The 17,406-nt window shown below is 49.5% G+C and overlaps 1 protein-coding gene across 3 annotated transcripts in view; it reads right to left on the reverse strand.

Moving 5' to 3' along the window:
• Positions 1-17,406, reverse strand: part of RIN3 (Ras and Rab interactor 3) — a 128,159-nt gene that overhangs the window by 81,006 nt on the left and 29,747 nt on the right. For all 3 annotated transcript variants that reach the window (XM_037832027.1, XM_037832026.1, XM_037832028.1), the window contains exon 2: positions 8,762-8,969. In XM_037832027.1, the coding sequence (XP_037687955.1) occupies positions 8,762-8,969 (208 nt within the window). The remainder of the gene's footprint in view (positions 1-8,761; positions 8,970-17,406) is intronic.

The following is a 17,406-nucleotide window of genomic DNA, read 5'->3' on the forward strand; positions in this document are numbered from 1 at the left end:
CATGTCTGTAGGTGTGTGACAGAGTGCGTGACTGTGACACTGTGTGTGAGTGTATGTGGATGTGTGAATGTGTGTGTGTGAATGTTAGTGTGTGAATGTGTGTGTGAACATGTCTGTAGGTGTGTGACAGAGTGCATGACTGTGACACTGTGACTGTGTGAGTGTATGTGGATGTGTGAATGTGTGTGTGAATGTGTGTGAATGTGTGTGTGAACGTGTCCGTAGGTGTGTGACAGAGTGCGTGACTGTGACACTGTGTGACTGTGTGAGTGCATGTGGATGTGTATGTGTAAGTGCACACGCACAAGTTTGTGTGTGTGACCCTGTGCCAGGGCAGGAGCTGAGGCTGGCGCCCCCCTGAACTGACACGAGACAGGGGCGCCTGCTTCTGCAGGGAGAGCACCCCTAGTCCTGGAGCAGCTGGGGAGAGCACGTGCCCCGTCCCTTCTCAGAAGCACAAACACACAGCTGAGCCACCCTGGTCCCTCGTGGGGGTGTCAGGGACAGCACGGGAAGGGCAGGGTTTTCCAAACTGCAGGCCATGACCCATGAGTGCAACTGCCACCAACAATTCTTTTTCTCAAAATAAAAATAGAAGAGAATACAAAAGAAGATCCTTGCCCGGAATAAGGTTGGACTTTGAATTAGAGGGAGAGAGAGAGACACCTACATAGGTCCAGGTCAGAGTTCAACATGTATTTCTTACTCCACTGACAGTCACCTTCTCCCCTTACCTTTCTGACCCCCTATAACCTCTCCCTAGGGTGACTGACGCCACCAATCATGGGTGCCAAGCTCAACCGGGCCCTCCCTCGAGGTCACCCGGCAATCTACTCAGCTCTCTCACCCCCGGTACACAAACACTTCCAGCCGTCTCCACTCCACTCTGACATCCGTCCTGTTCTCCACCCTCCATGGTCCACGGAGGGAAAGGAGCGAGGCGCCCTCAGCCGGGAATGCCTCCAGCCGGGCAGCGGATCACAACACGTCCTTCCTCCTGGGCTCCCAAAGGACCCGCACAACCACCTCCTCCCCACAGTGATCAGCTCCGCGGCCCTGAGTAACTATTCCCTCAGCCTCTGTGCTCTGACCCGTAAGTGGGGACAAGAACATCTACCACCACCCAGAGGGAGCAAACAAAAAAGGACACCAAAGCCCTGCCTCTCGGTGTTGGAAGAACTGAGAAACTGCACAGAGACGCCCCAGACAGGATAAATGGGTCTCTGCAGATGCTCGCTAAGAATTAATTCTCCACTTGCCCCACCACAAGGTTGGATTGCAGTTGTGGTTGTATATATATACACATCAAAAAATTTGTCATTCTAATCATTTTCAGTGAACAACACAACAGCATTAATTATATTCACCATGTTGTGCTGCCATCACCACCATCCATTACCAAAACTTTTCTATCACCCAAACAGCAACTCTGCACCCATTAAGCAATAACTCCCCATTCCCCCTCCCCTAGTCCCTGGTAATCTCTGATCTACTTTCTGTCTCCATGAATTTGCTTATTCTAGATATTTTATACAAGTGGAATCACACAATACGTGTCCTTTTTTGTCTGGCTCATTTCACTTTGCATCATGTTTTCAAGGTTCATCTGTGGCTGGGTTTTGTTCTTCAGTCTCCCAGGCTCAGACTCCATCTAGGACTGGGAACGAGCCCCTGCAAGTATTAATGGTGAAAACAAATCAGAAGGGACTTCCTTGAGGCAGGAGCTGGGGAGACAAAACTTACAAATCCAGAGCAAGAGGAGCCAAGTGCGAGACAATAAATGAGAGAGAGAGTGGGACAGCCCACGCTCTGAGCCGGTCTGTTCCTCCTCCCTTAGTGGACGGAGACCCCAGGGCACTGACAGGTTCAGTAAGCCTGGGTCCACAGCCAGGACACGCAGGAGCAGGGCCAGACCCAGGCATGACCACCACCCGGCCTGGAATCTGACCAGTCTCTCACCACCCTGCCCAGTGTCATCTACTCGATGGGGGGCCGGGGCGTCCACAGGAGTGGAAAGCCCGTGAGGCTGGACTCTTCCAGAGCCCCAGTTATCAATGCCCAATACCAGCCCTTTCCACATGGCCATGGAGCTCTCACGTGATCCCTCCCTTCGGCCTTAGTCAAGTTCTGGGCTGGTTATCTGAAAACCTTGACAAGGCGCTGGCCCAGGAGGCAGAGCCAGCCAGAGTGGGGTGGGGAGGGATGCCCAAGCGTGGTCTGGCTGGAGGAGTCCTCTGACCCTTCCTGCCCAGCTGGCAGTAGGCGAGGGGGGCACTGACAGGGACCCACTGTGGGCAGAGCCCGGGTCAGTGGTCTGCTTGGCCACTGTCCGCTGGAACGAGATGGTCAGCTCTGGGTGTCCCTCCAGGGGGATTTAGCTGCTCAGTCACTGGCCCTCTTCTAGGAGGTATCTACAGATGGCACCTTGAAAACTCTGTCACTGTGTGGCAAACTGCTTGAACCTTCTAGATTATGGTCCAGGACATCAGAGTTCAGCTAGAGTCAGTGCCATGCAGAAGACCATCTTTGTGAGCTGTTTGCAACCCCCACCCCGACCCTCACTGGTGTCCACCGATTAGAGCCTAAGGAGGTCTTGCCCACCATGGTTGTTGCAGGCAAGTACATAGGAGGCTCAGAGCCACCCAGAGCTCTTTCTTTATGCTTTCTCCAAGCCTCCCTTACTTCTCTTTCTGCCTCCCATGGCCAGCTGTTTGGATTTGCAGCAGAACATGAATCCCAGCTCTACTAGTTACTAGCTACAGGCCCATGGACAAGTTACTTTTACCCCCCCCCCCCCCAGGCTCTCGATTTCCTCATCTGAACATGAGAATAACAACATCCATCTTTCAGGGTGGTGTGAGAATTGCTGATCATGTACATAAAATACCTTAGCACAGAATATGCAATAATAAATACTAATAACGATAGACTACAACCATTTACTGAACACTTACTTGTGTACTAAGATTTTAACACATCTCATTTTAATCATAAATGATAATTATTAATAAGATTATGTATGTATATTTTCCTGCTTGCATCTGGACTAAACAAAGAGATAGGAAAAGAAAGGATTCGAAGACTATAGTTCTAGGTGTTAGATTAAACACTGGTCACAAATTCTTTGCAGCTCCTCCCATTGAGAGGCAGAGTCTAGTCCCCACTCTCTGTAGGGTGGCCTTGGGACTGGCTTTCCCCAAAAGAATGCAGAAGTGACACGGTGGGAGTTCTGAGCTTAGGCCTCACAGGCCATGCTGGCTTCCATGCTCGGCCTTTTGGATCTCAGCTGTCGCGTAAAGAAACCATGTGGTTCAGCCAGCAGCCGGCACCGACAGCCGGATGTGTGAGCGAGGCCATCTGAGACCACCCAGCTCCAGCCGAGCTGCCGGATGACCGCAGCTGCAAGACGGAGCTCAGGAGCGACCACAGCGGAAGAGCCGCTCAGCTGAACCCAGCCCAAACTGCTGACACGCCAAGTCGTGAGCAAATAAGATGAAGACTGTTTTAAGCCACTGAATTTGGGGGTGGTTTGTTATGCAACAGTAGCTGATGGTTTAGCCTGTTAGCACAGGATATTTTAAACTCGCCAGGCCTGCTCTCCCCAACTGCTTCAGCTTGTTTGACACAAGAAGGAAAGGACGTATCTAGTCTGGTAGTTTGCAAATTGTTTTGAGATTTTTAGCAGTGCAGTCCTTCTTCAAACCACTTCTTGTGCAAAATCCTAATATATAAAAGAGACATGAGTAAAGGATCCCAGTGATATGGACATGGGGGCCTCCCTTCTAGGAGGCGTGACTGAAGAGACTGCAGGGGTTGGTGGGGGAATTTGAAACCCCTCACTCGACAGCCAAAGAAACTAAGACCCAGAGATGTGAAAAGACCCTGCTGCTTAGTGGCAGAGCCAGGACAAGAATGCAAGGCCATTGACCTTTGGGCCAGGGTTCTGATCACTACCATACATGACCTCTGACCCAGCTAACTCACCAAGTGTTAATTGAACACCTACCCTATGCTGGGCACCAGCCTCTTTCGACAACTCTCTCTGTAAAGCTCAGGATATTATACCCACTATACAGATGAGCAAACAGTGGGGGGAGAGGATCAGTAAAGAACAAGGGAAAAGGGCATTCAAGGGGGAAGATCCAGAGCATCAGATGTTGGGGTCACCTGGTGTAAGGCTGCAGTGCAGAGGCCCTGGAGCTAGACTCCCCAAATTCAGTCCTCAGTTGGCCACTCCCAGCTGTGTGACTTCTCTGGGGCTCCTGCTTTTTTTGCAGAATGGCATTATAGTTTTTGCCTGTGGCAATCACAGTGATGAATTAGCTCTCCAAGAACTTGTCCTCCTCCCCTTCCTTCTTTGACCTGAGTGGCAGTGTGCCCTGCCTCAGGAGATGCACAATGTTTGGTCAAAACCAATCATGGTTCTACTGCTCCCCTTTACCATTCACCCCTTGTGGTGGTTTGAAGCTGTATGTAACCCAGAAAAGCATGTTTTTAAGTCCAATCCATTCCCATGGGTGTAAACCCATTGTATGTAGGATCTTTTGATGAGACTACCTCAATTAGTAGGTGTGACCCACCTCATTCGGGATGGGATTGTATCCTGTTACTGGAGTCTTTTATAAACAGAATGAATACAGAGAGAGAGAGAGAGAGAGAGAGAGAGAGAGAGAGAGACAGAGAGAGAGACAGAGAGAGAGACAGAGAGAGAAACAGAATGAATACAGAGAGAGAGAGAGAGGGAGAGAGAGAGGGAGAGAGAGAGAAAGAATGAGAGAGCCATGGAAGCAAGAAGCTGAAATCATCAAAACCCGGAAGTGAAGGGAGTGACCAGCAGATGCTGCACGTGCCTTGCCATGTGACACAAGAGCCAAGGATTGCTGGCAGCTGGTCTTTGGAAAGAAAGCATTGCCTTGATGATGCCTTGATTTGGGCAAAGAAAGACACCCTGAATAGCAGCTGCAGACTTCAGCCCTGAGTGAGGATGAGCCCAGGGTGAGCATGGGGGGACAGAAGGTGACAAGTGCAGATCCCAGGGCCTTCTTTATCTACTTCCAGAAGTAGACTTCTGGGCTGCCTGGGGTTATTACAAATGGTAGCAGTTCACCACCAGGCCCATGGTGGAGCCTCCACTGGCCACTGTCTCCTCAAAGCTATTCCCTGATTAGCCAGGCCACCAAGAAACCTGGTTGTGTCCCAACACCTTAATTTGACCTCTCTCCTCTAGCCTCTGGTGCCCTGCTGAGCTGATATCTGAGTCAGCCCATTCCTTCTAGTCCCTCTTCCCCCTACCTTTTGTTAGCTCCCCCGGTGTGATGGATTAGGAACTGTCAGCAAGCAGAAGCCCCTTCCCCCTGTTGTCTAAACAGCCAAGTGGCATGTCTACTTTGAGGGTCCTATCATCTTTGAAGAGCTAGGATACCCTCAAAATATCCCCTTACTCTAAAACAACAGAGGCAGAGTGGTGAGGGCACTGGGCTGGGGGTCAGGACACGTGGTTGGCTTGGTGGCCTTCAGCGAGTCACTTCCCTTCTGAGCTGGCCTTTCCCAGTCTGCAGTGAGGCAGGTGGGCTGAAGGATCCCAGGACTACTTCCTTCTAGAAGATGTTCTTCTAGCATCAGTGCTCCTGGGATCTTTCCAAGACCCTAATTAATGCAATCCAGGAAGTTGGTATGGCCAGCTTTGGGATCCCCTCCCTGTCTACCTTCAGCAAGCAGGGGTTTCTGAAAAACCTCCTGATTTCAGTACGAGCTGGGACAGAACGTGCTTGGAAAAAGAATTATGTAGCCACTGCTGTCCTCTTCCCCTCCAAGTAAATAGAGAACAATCCAAAGCTAATGACACCTAAATGGTTTTGTTTTCACTATCCCAGCAGGCCTGAAGCTCGCAGCACCAGCCCTCTGCTCTTACCAGCTGTGACCCAACCACTGTACTCCACCTCCTCCTCTGTCAGTGGGGACACTAATAATCCCACCTGATAGAAACTGCTGTGAGGATAAATAAAGTCATGCAAATAGCAACCGTGAGTAAATACTTGTTATCAGAGTATGAGCCTCAGGCTTTGCTAATGCTTGAAAATAAAAACACTCACAGGGAGGAGAAGGGGTCATGGTAGAGAGCAGAGAAGACAGCAGAAGGTGTGATGGTACAAACAGTTCCTCCTTGTTTTGTTATGAGTATGTTTGAATTTGTCCATAAAGCAAGTATCTTTGTTTTTCTCTTTTATTTCCTTATCATATGACATAAGTTGTATTGCTCATTTCATAGTATTTAAGTTATAGGATATCAAGCTTAAGAGTGAATGTCACCCAAGGGCTTGCACCCTATTCTGGAGAGATTTAGTGCATTTCCAGTTGTACACAGGACAGCTGAGTATTGTTAGGTGAAACATGTCTGTTATTGTGTTCTATTTAGAGATCAAGTATGGTTTAAGGTGCTGAGTTGACAAGGGGTAGACTGATGGTTAGGCTCATGTGCCAACTTGGCCAGGTGATGGTGCCCAGTTGTCAGTTCAAGAAGCACTGGCCTGTTATTGCAGGGACATTTCGTGGCTGGGTAATAAAGCAGAAGGCTGGTTTATTAAATCATCAGTCAATTGATTGCACCTGTGTCTGATTACATCCGTGATCAACTAAGGTAGTGTCTTTTGCAATGAGAGAATCCAATCACTTGGATTAAATCCAATTCATTGAAGACTTTTAAGGGAGAAGAGAGAACTTTCACTTCTTCTTCAGCCAGGCAGCCTCTCCCAGGGAGTTCGTCGAAGACCTTCATCAGAGTTGCCAGCTCGCGGCCTGCCCTACAGAATTTGGACACGTCCATCTCCACAGTTGTGTGAGACGCTTTTATAAAATCTCCTGTTTACAGATGTCTCCTGTTGGTTTTGTTTCCCTAGAGAACCCTGACTAATGCAGAATGCAAATCGGCTGCAGGTCCGTTTCCTTGGGGCTGACCCAGCCCCCGAGGCTGCTTCTTGAGCTGCCTCCTCTCTGGAAGGGTGGAAAGCTGGTCCCTTCAGAAACTACTGAGGGGAGTGCATGCTGGGTGGGGGCTGGAACACCTGGGGAGCGGACCCCAGATTTTATTTCTACCCAGTTCTGGCATCTGTTCTGAAGCCCTCAGACATTTAAAAACTAAAAATCATTTGGTGGGGAGGAATAAGAACACAGGCTTTGTTCTCTTGAGGACCACAAACCCTGCCTCTTCTCCAACTTTCCTCCAGCCGCTCCTGTTCATCCCTCCAGAAGGCATCCACAGACTCCCCGGCTGCCCCTGGGCGCTGAAGTGGGGGCTGAACTGGCCCCGGGAGTCCCCTCCCTGGTCAGCAGGCCTCACCTGGGCCCTGCAGGACACTATGGGGACCTCCAGCTCCCCCCTCCTCCCCGTGGCAGGGCAGCTGTGGCCAGGGAGGTCAGGTCTTTGCTAGAGGCCCCATAAGTTCCAGTAATTCCACTTTCAGGTGTAATAGCCAGGTTGATGGACTTCACCAAGTCCAACGTGAAGGACTCCACTAACCAGCGAGCCCCAGGCATTTATGAGCTGGGACTATTCCTAGGATACAGAGAAGCACTCTGCACCATGCCAAGGTGAGACAGCACACTGCACAACAGCTGAAAGGTATGATTCCAAGTGTCAAATAAAAAGTGTGTGTACAATACGGCACAGGACCCAGCCAGACTGCCTGCGTTCAAAGGCGGCCTCAGCCACTCACTTGCTGAGTCCCTTTGCGGGTGGAGCACTCAATTTCGTTGTATATCAGTTTCCTTGTCTGCATAATGGGCATAAGAATAACACTTACTCCCTAGGGCCACTGTGAGGATGAACTGGGCTAATTCGCATGAAGAACTTAGAAGAGGGCCTGTCACCTAGTAAGTACTGAGCAAAGCTAGCTCTGAATCTGCACAGAAAATGACTAGAAAGACACACCCCAAACTTCTAGCAAAAATGACTTCTGGGGAGTGGGTTACATTAGAGAAGGTAGGAAAAAACCTTAAAAGGATACCGTACTTTTTACTTTAGCCATTTATGTCCAGCTTGATTTTTTTTTTTTACAGTGAATACATATGTATGTCATTTTATAATTTAAAAAATTAAATGTCTTTTAAAAAAGAAGTAGGATTTAAGGGAAAATGCCTGGGGAGGGGGCCAGAAAGTAGCATTTGAGCTCCGATTCATATTTCATTATACACGCCTGCACATGCACACATATATGTGTATATGCACATACATACTCCCATGTAAACCATACAACACCCCATTTCAAAGTAAGCAAAGGGAGGCTCAGAAGATTTAAGCCATTCACTCAACTCACAGAACATGAGTTCAAAAAGTACTTGACTCCATTGCAAGGCCCCATATTTTCATATATAAAATAAGAGTGTAAAACAACTTGTCAGGTCCCTCCGGCTCTGAGGCTCTGATCCTCTCTAGCCCCCGATGGCCTTGCTGAGCTCCTGAAGTCAGCGCTGGCCAGGTCAGTCCTGCCTCTCGTGTGCCCAAGTGCCCATCAGCCTAAGCCAGCCACAAATTCCCCTGCCCCCCAGCAGGAACGCCTGCTCTCCAAAGCAGAAACCAGTCCTCCCACCACACTCTGCCCCCAAGTTCTGGACAAAAACACCGTGGTGGGAAAGCTGCTAACCCTAAGATGGGGCAACAAACAAGCGGCTGTGCAGATGGCAGCCACTCCACGTGGGAGCTCCTGCTCCTTACAGGCCGGGCCCCTGCCCCGGGGTGAGATGGAGAGACCCCCCCCCAACTCACCCCAGCCGCCTCCCGGCACAGGATCCGCGCTGCCTCTGCCCGGCCCAGGCCCAGCTGCAGCCACACCGGGCACGTCTTGACGAGCTTCTCCAGGACGCTGAGGCCCCGGCGGGGAAGGCAGTTCCTCGGGGCGGCCGGCGGGCAAGGGCCCATGCCGTCTCCCTCCTCCTGGTCCTCTCCCTCTCCTTTGCCAGCATCTGGAACAGGACTGAGAACAGAAGCCAACCGTCAGCACGGCCTGCAGCCAGCCCAGGGAGGGGCTGATAACAAAGGGGCATTAAAGTCAACCATGTTTATTTATCTAGCACCTGTGTGGCCAGTGGCTCTTTGGGGAATGCAAAAATGAGCAAACCTTGGTCCCCACCTTGAGCTGCTTGTAATAAAGCAGCAAGGCACACACTGAAACAACCGGCTGTAGCAGACAGGAAGGAAGAAAGAAAACACTGGCACCAGCACACTGCAAGGCAATTAGCTAATTCCAACCCAGGGCATTAGGAAATCACAGGTGGCATTTGAGCAGAGTCCTGAAAAGGATTTAAATGCTTTTTTAATTGACGTATAACTTACAGTGAAATGCACAAATCTTCAGGGTATAGCTAGATTTAAAAAAAATTTTTTTTTATCACCCGGGGATAACCTCTATTAATATTTGGGTCTATTTCCTTTTGGAAATTAAATTACGTACATAATTCTCTTTTAAAATAGCCTAACTGCCTATGACTTTTTAAATCTAATATTACAATAGAAAACATTTTTTAAACAGTTTTGTTCACACACCAAACAATCCATTCAAAGTGGCTCTTGGTATAATCACAGAGTTACACGCTCACCACCACAATCAATTTGAGAATATTCTCATTGCTCTGAAAAGGAAAAATACATATATATTCCATACCCCTTACCCTGCCCCCATTATTGTCACTTAGCTTTCATATAGTATCTTTGTTACAATTGATGAAAGAATATTACAATGCAAGACAAAGTTTTACATTTGTCTATACCCATGGGACTACCATCAGATCAAGATAGAGACCTGTGCTGCCCAATGCCACAGTCACCAGCCAAATGGGGTTATTGAGCTTTTGAAGTGTGACTAGACTGAATTGTGATGTGCTGTAAGTGTAAAATATACACAGGGTTTCTAAGACGTGTGAAAAAATGGATAAAATATGTTATTAATATGTTACACTGATTACATGTTGAAATGATAATATTTTGGAAATACTGGTTACATAAAACATATTAAAATGAATTTCACTTGTTTTTTTATGCCTTTTTTAATGTGGCTCCTGGAAAATTTAAAATTACTGTGTGGCTTGCCGCATATTTCTGTTGGACTGCATGGATACAGAGTATTTCCAGCCCTCCAAAGGCTCCCTGGGGCCTCCTGCCAGCTGACAGGCTGAGCCCCCCGGTCCCCAGAAGGAGGATGTGTCAGCAGGTCGGGGCGTGGGGGAAGGGGGTGGGCAGCAGGCCTAAGAAGCAGCGAACCCAAGGAGAGTCGCCTCGGGGAATGGGCACTGCCTCCTGTGAACGCATCCGGTTTAGAAAGGCCCAGACTCTCTCCAGCAGTGCAGTGGGTCCACAGTGTGTGGGTTCCAGAAGTGAAAAAGTTTAATGGGACAAAGGAGGGTGGTTATAAAGCCAGAGAGATGCGGCGGCTGCCCTGTGTCTCCGGGAAGCTGGCCCAGGTACAATGACTGGGGCTGGCATTCAGGAAGCTCCCAGAGCTACAGGGGCTTGGGGTGGGGAGGGGGCGAGGCATGGAATGAGCCCTGCCAAAGGACATGAGAAACAAAAACCACTCCCAGAGGTGCTGGAGGTGGAGGGAACAGGATTTCCCAAAAGAAGTGTTTTGGGGAAGTGCTGGATTAAATAAGGTCCAGCAGTGTTGCATTATTGAAGCAGCAGCATTTTGCAGTGACCTGGCCATGAAGAGCGACACAGAAGCCAATGTGCTGCTCAAACTCACCAGACCACAAATCAGTGGAGTTTTGTGAGTTTTGGCCGATCTTGTGGAACAGTCTGGAAACACTGTCATAGTCATCAAACCCAACTGCTCCATTTTATAGACAGGGAAACTGACCCAGGGGGAGCTTAAGTGACTCATGCAACGTGACGTGCTATAGAGCAGGGTCCAGAACCCAGACAACATTTTAACTGCAGCCCACAATGCCACCTGCATTCATTCATACATTCATTCATTCGTCTGATGGTTCATTCATTTACTCACTACCTCACTTAACGATCGAATACCATGTGTACACTCCAGCCACCCCTGCGTGCAGGAATTCCTGCTGGGACTTGCTGCTCACCTCCAGGGGCCGGATGCCTCTTTGCTAGCCCCTCTGCCCAATAGTGGGGTCCAGGAAGCTGCAGCTGTTCACGGGAGTAGAATTGAAAGGTCACAGGGGGCCTGATCATGTCCTCCTGTCCCCCACCATCCAAATGGGTCACTGGAGAGTCCTCAGTCTAGGTTTTCTTTTCTTTCTTTAGTTTTTTTTTAAGAGCTGGAGAGCACATGGACAATAACTCCTCCCTGTTCCCCAAGCTCAGAGAAGTTAGCCCAGCAGAGGGCCAGCTGCGGGGAGGGGCGGGCGGCACAAAGCAGGGAGCCGGGTGCTGGGTGAAGGCAGAGATCCTCACGAGAAACAGCAGCTCCTCTAGGATCGAGGCTCTCCCCTGGGCCAGCACCAGGGCCTTCCTCGGCCCCGACTGGGCTGCCTGCTGCCCTCGCTGCACCGACTGAGGAGGAAAGTCCGAAGAGTGTTGAACACGGATGAACTGGCTCTGTGCAGGGCGCATTCATGTGCTAACTTACGGCGTCTTCCCAACCACCCCGGTGAGGTGGACGTTACCTCCCTTGGCCCAGAGCGATCCAGAGCCCAGGAGGACTGAGCATATCTGCTGATCAGCGCAGTTCAACCAGGGCTCACTGAGCACCCGCCCGGTGCCAGCCGCTGGCCTCTCCTGGGTGCTCGGGATCCGAGAATGAGGCAGATCGTGACAGCAGAGGGGTGGGTTCTGGGTGTAGCATTTCCTCCCTGGAAGCCCTTCCTCCTGGCCTGGCATCCTGGAGACTGGGGAGCAGTCTCCACACTTGGTACCCAGGGGCCAGGGAGAGAGATTCTTCTTCCATTTTTATAACCCTGAACCCCAAGTTGTTAGTGGGGAGGTTAGGGGTCCCGTGGGAAAAGGCAGGATAAATGCCCTCAGGCATTCTCTACCTTATCATGCATGAGCACTGGGGGCCTTAGAGAATATCTAACTCGACTGCTTGCAGAGAAGCCCAGAAAGGGGTTGTGCCAGTTTGAATGTATTATGTCCCCCCAAATGCCATTATCTTTGATGTAATCTTGTGTGGGTGTACCTATCAGTGTTAATTAGATTGTACTTCTTTGAGTGTTTCCATGGAGATGTGCCCCACCCAACTGTGGGTGATGACTCTGATTGGATAATTTCCATGGAGGTGTTGGCCCACCCATTGGGTGGGTGTGAATTAAATTACTGGAGCACTATATAAGATCAGACAGAAGGAGCAAGCTGCTACAGCCAAGAGGGACACTTTGAAGAAAGCACAGGAGCTGCAGATTAGAGACAGTTTGAAGATGGCTGTTGAAAGCAGACTCTTGCTCCGGAGAAGCTGAGAGAGGACAAATATCCCAAGTGCAACTAAGAGGGACACTTTTTAGGAACTGCAGCCTAGAGAGGAATGGAGAAAGCCATTTTGAAACCAGAACTTTGGAGCAGACACCAGCCACGTGCCTTCCCAGATAACAGAGGTTTTCCGGACGCCATAGGCCATCCTCCAGTGAAGGTACCCGATTACTGATGTGTTACCTTGGACACTTTATGGCCTTAAGATTGTAACTGTGTAACCAAATAAACCCCCTTTTATAAAAGCCAATCCATCTCTGGTATTTTGCATTCTGGCAGCATTAGCAAACTAGAACAGGGGTAGAACCAAAGCTGTAGAACCCTGTAGAACCAAAGCTGCCAACAAATAGGCTCTGGGGGAAATGAGGTGTTGGCGCCTCATTCATTTGCACTGTGAATACTTCCTGAGGACCTGCAGGTGCCAGGTATTCCAGCCACAGAGGTTGGAGCAGTGAACAAAACAGAGAAAAAAAACAAAACAAAACCAAAAAAAACACACCTATACTCATGGCCATGGGTGAAGGAGAGTGGGTTGGTTGGTGATACACCCTAAAGAGGAAAGTAAAGGGCCATGAGGGGGAGGGAGCAGGAGAGGCTTGGGGTTTTAAATTGGGCAGCCAGGGAGACCCTCATTGAAAAGGTGACTTTCGACTGAACACCTGGATGCAGGTGTCTGGGGAAACAGGTACAAAGGGTGCCTTGCCTGTTCCAGGAGGAGCCTCCAGGAAGCCCAGGTGGGGGAGCAAGGGTGGGAGAAGGTGAGGTCAGAGGGGTGCAGGGACACATCCCTGGGGCCTTGAGGTCCCACGTAAGAATTCTGGAGACACTGGGACCCGGGGAGTGGCTCTAAATCTGTAGCTCTAGATTCTGGGTCACTCCAAGAGACATGGGAGCCACTGGAGGGGCTGACTTTAAATCCATGCATAGGGAAGGGGCTGGGTTTCTGGCAAGCCACTGGCCCAGACCAGCCTGCAGGTTTCCTCGGCAAACTGCTGGGCCCTCAGAGAGCAGGTGAGAATCCACAGAGATAACCCTGCACCCCTAGCCCTGACAGCTCCCCCTGCTTCCTGAAGGCACAAGGCTGCTGCTTTCCGGGACTCTGTCATCTCACTCTCTTGTGACCACGTCCACTCCCTGCTCTTAAGCCTTCCGTGGCTCCCCACTGCCTAAAGAATCCAAGGCTTTCTGACTTTTCCCACGGGCTCCCCCCACAATGGACTACTCTCGTTGCCCAAACAAAACCTGCACTTTCCCCCACCTGGAGCTCCTGCTCAGGTGTCTCCATCCACCCGCAGTTCCTTCTTGTTCTCTATTTCTTCCTCCCCAAATTGTCTCTGGCTGGCAGACAAAGGTTTCTTGGACAGGACTCAGAAAGTAATAACCATGAAAGAAAAAAATTTGCATCAAAATTTAAATCTTCTGCCATCAAAAGATATTGTTAAGAAAATGACAAGGCAAGCCACAGGCTGGAAGAAAATATTTACAAAATATGTACCCAACAGAGAATGGGCAAGCCAATTAAAAAAAAATGAGCAAAAGATGTGAACAGATACTTCGAACTATCTGGCCAGGGAGCACCTGAAACAGGGCTTGAAATTGTTACTCATTAGGGAAATGCAAATTAAAACCACAATGAGATAACCACCACACAACCACTAGAATGGCTAAAATTAACACAACTGACACCATCACACGTAGGTAAGGATGGGAAGTGTGATGGTTAAGTTTGTGTGCCAACTTGGCTAGGTGATGGTGTCCAGTTGTTTGGTCAAGCAAGCACTGGCCTGATTGTTATTGTGAGGATATTTCATGGAGTTAAATCATCACTAAGTTGATTGCATTTTTGGCAATCAACTGAGAAGATTGCCTTAAAAGGAGAACTGATGATTTCAGCAGTCAGAAGGAAGAATTTCCATCTCAACTCCAGCCAGCCAGCTTCTCCTGGGGAATCCATCGAAAACCTTCATCAGAGTTCCCAGCCTGGAGCCTGCCCTGTGGAATTTGGACTTGCCAATCCCAGAGTTGCATGAGCCAATTCCTATGGTAAGTCCTGTAATATTTACATTATACATACACACATATATATACACACACACACACATACAGATATATTTATATCTCATGTTGGTTTCCTTTCCCTGGAGAACCCTAATATAGGAAGTAATCAGAATGTTCATGCATTGTTGATGGAATGTAAATTGGCACAGTCACTTTGAGAACAGATAGAGCAGTTTTTTATAAACCTAAACATACACCTGCCCTATGAGCCTGCTGTTCTACTCCTAGGTATATATCCAAGAGAAGTGAAAATAAATGTCCACAAAAAGACCCGAAAATGAGTGTTCACAGCAGATTTATTCATAATAGCCCAACACTGGTCCAGGTGTCCATCCATAGGAGAAGAGGAGAATGGACAAACAGACAATGGCACATCGACACAGTGGATGGATCTCAGAAACATAATGCTGAGAGAGAGAAGCAAGCTGCAAAAAAGTACACTGTACGAACTCATTTCTATGAAGTTCCAATGATACAGTTAAAATACATGTATTGGCATTTTCATCTTAGGTAAATTTTACACCAAAACAATAGAAAAGAACCATAAATAAATACTGATCTCTAACTAAGGATATGCAGGCTAACATATTTGGGGGATAGTGTACTGATGTCTACAGCTTTTTTTGAAATGCAAGAAAAAAATTAGATGGATCGATGGATAGATACATGATAAAGCAAATACAGTAAAATACAAAAAAAAAAGCCATTAAATGTGAGCAGATGGGCATATGGGTGTTTCCTGTAAAATTCTTTCCACTTTTCTGTATGTTTTAAATCTTTTACAGTAAGATATTGGGGATAAAATTCTCCCCAGCTTGCAAGAGCCATTCACACACAGTTCGTATATATTAGAAGCTCGTCTATATTAGAAGCCCTGAGTTTGAATCCAAGCTGTGTGACTTTTGGCCAGTTATTTTATCTCTCTGACCTCCTGTTTAGTTACTTATAAAAAGATAATAATCATCCCTACCTAGTAGAGTCATTTTGAAAATTCCGGTACTTAGCACAGAGCCTAGCACGTCATTCGGTGGATGTTAGCTATTGTTTTTCTATCCTCCAACCCTCTAGCTGGAATAGTCTCCTGTTCCCTTGCACAAGTCTCCCGCCTTTGTAGCTTATTTTAGGACTTAGCACATTTGATTAGTGACTGCAGTCCATGTCTGTGCATCACTCATCTTGAACCCTAGGCAACGTCTCGCCCCGGTGGTGAGTTCAAGTGCCTGGGAATGTGTGGCTTGGCACAACCACAGAAGTCAATTTTCTTAGCACAGAAACAAACCACTTGGAGGATCCCTCTTGCACCCTGAGCCCAGGGTCATCCCAGGGACCTTACTGTGACAAGTGCCAAAGGGGCCAACCTCAGCTGCTCAGACAAAACCCTTGGCCCTTAAGATACTGCTTCCCATGACCTGCCCAGCCCTCCCAAGGTTCTCCTTTCTCTCCAGGTGGCACCCCACAGAGGCTTGCTCAGGACCCCTTAAGTGCATGGGCAGAGTTAAAGATCCGAGGGTCGGAGAGGAATCTGTGACAGGTCAAAGGCTCCAGGCCCCTCCCTTCAAGCAAGAAAGTCTAGAAGTTAGAGAAGGAGCAGCTGCTGCTGGGGAGATTTGAGTCTTGCTCCAGGTCATAGGAATGCAAAGTTCTCACCAGACGAAATGATGGGGGCACCTGCTCTGATAAGGCCAACCAAGGGTAGCAGGCTGGGGACAGCAGCCTTCCAGTCTGGACGCCCTTGCTGACTTTTGGACCTCTTGATGTCTCTAGGTGCCCATTTCTGACAGCAAAATATCCATGCCAGTGATGGAGCTTGGAGCTTGGGCACAGATGGAAATGCCCAAAGCTGGCAACACGTTAGGTTTTGCTTACTGCAGTGCTGGCTGCTGTAACCCAGCCCGACTACATCAGCTCCAATGGCTCGGGACAGTGCCTGAGCCAGTGACTCTGACACCCACGCCATCCCCCTCCCCAGCCAAACTCCAGCAAAGGCAGCTGCAGGGACGTTGGATAATTAATGGTGTTGCTCGTTCACAATAATGAGCCTCAGAAACTTTAGAGCAACTCCACCAGAAAAAGAAATCATTTCAAGACCAGTGTTCCTTCCACTCACGGGGAATAGAGCAATTAGCTCTAATCAGCAGTCGTTGCAGCCTTCGAACCCCACAGGACCCGCTGTTCGTGGACGCCCAGGCTGCCCCCACCCAGATGCAGGGTGGTCTGAGACGCAGGACCACCCTCACTCTGGGCTGCAGGGAGCAGGCCCTCACCTCTGTATTCCAGCTCTGGGGGGATTTTCTCACCAGCCCTTAGAAGGAGTAAGTGAACTGGTGTGGCGTGTGCACGGAGGGGCCTGGGCGTGCTGCCTGCACCCCACTGCAGGCCTGTTAAACCCGGGTGAGGAGAGGAAGGGCTGCCCCAGGGAGCGGGGAGGGGGGGCTGGCTCACCTGTGGGGTCAGAGCAGTGCCAGCAGCAGCCTTGGGATATGGGGTCCTCAGTGGGGGCCATCTGTGTGGAAGGAAGGCCCAGAAGATCCCAGCTCAGGAGAGCGCAGGCTTTGGGCTGCCTTTGTCAGCCCTGGGGAAGCAGCTCGGGGATTTCAACGAGGCCGGGTGGGAGGGGCTGCAGTCCCTTGTATGGACCTGGGCAGAATTCGGGGTGAAGGTGGAGGGGGAGGACCAGGAAAAGCCGTCACCCCCCTACCTGGGGGGCTGCTCTGACCTCGACAGGACAGTGTTCCCAGATCACTCTGGACAAGGCACCCTGGGACAAGAGGACGTGGAGGGCCAGGCTGGGAGGGGACCAGGTAATGCCAGCCAGGGCAGCACCTGCCTGTTTCATTTATAAATCACCGACACCGCACAGAGCACTCAGCATCTTCATACCAAACCTATGAGGGGGGCCGACGTTCCCCTTGTAAAGAGAAGGACACCAA

Source organism: Choloepus didactylus, chromosome 4 (genome assembly GCF_015220235.1).
Source record: "Choloepus didactylus isolate mChoDid1 chromosome 4, mChoDid1.pri, whole genome shotgun sequence".
Classification (NCBI taxonomy): Eukaryota; Metazoa; Chordata; class Mammalia; order Pilosa; family Megalonychidae; genus Choloepus; species Choloepus didactylus.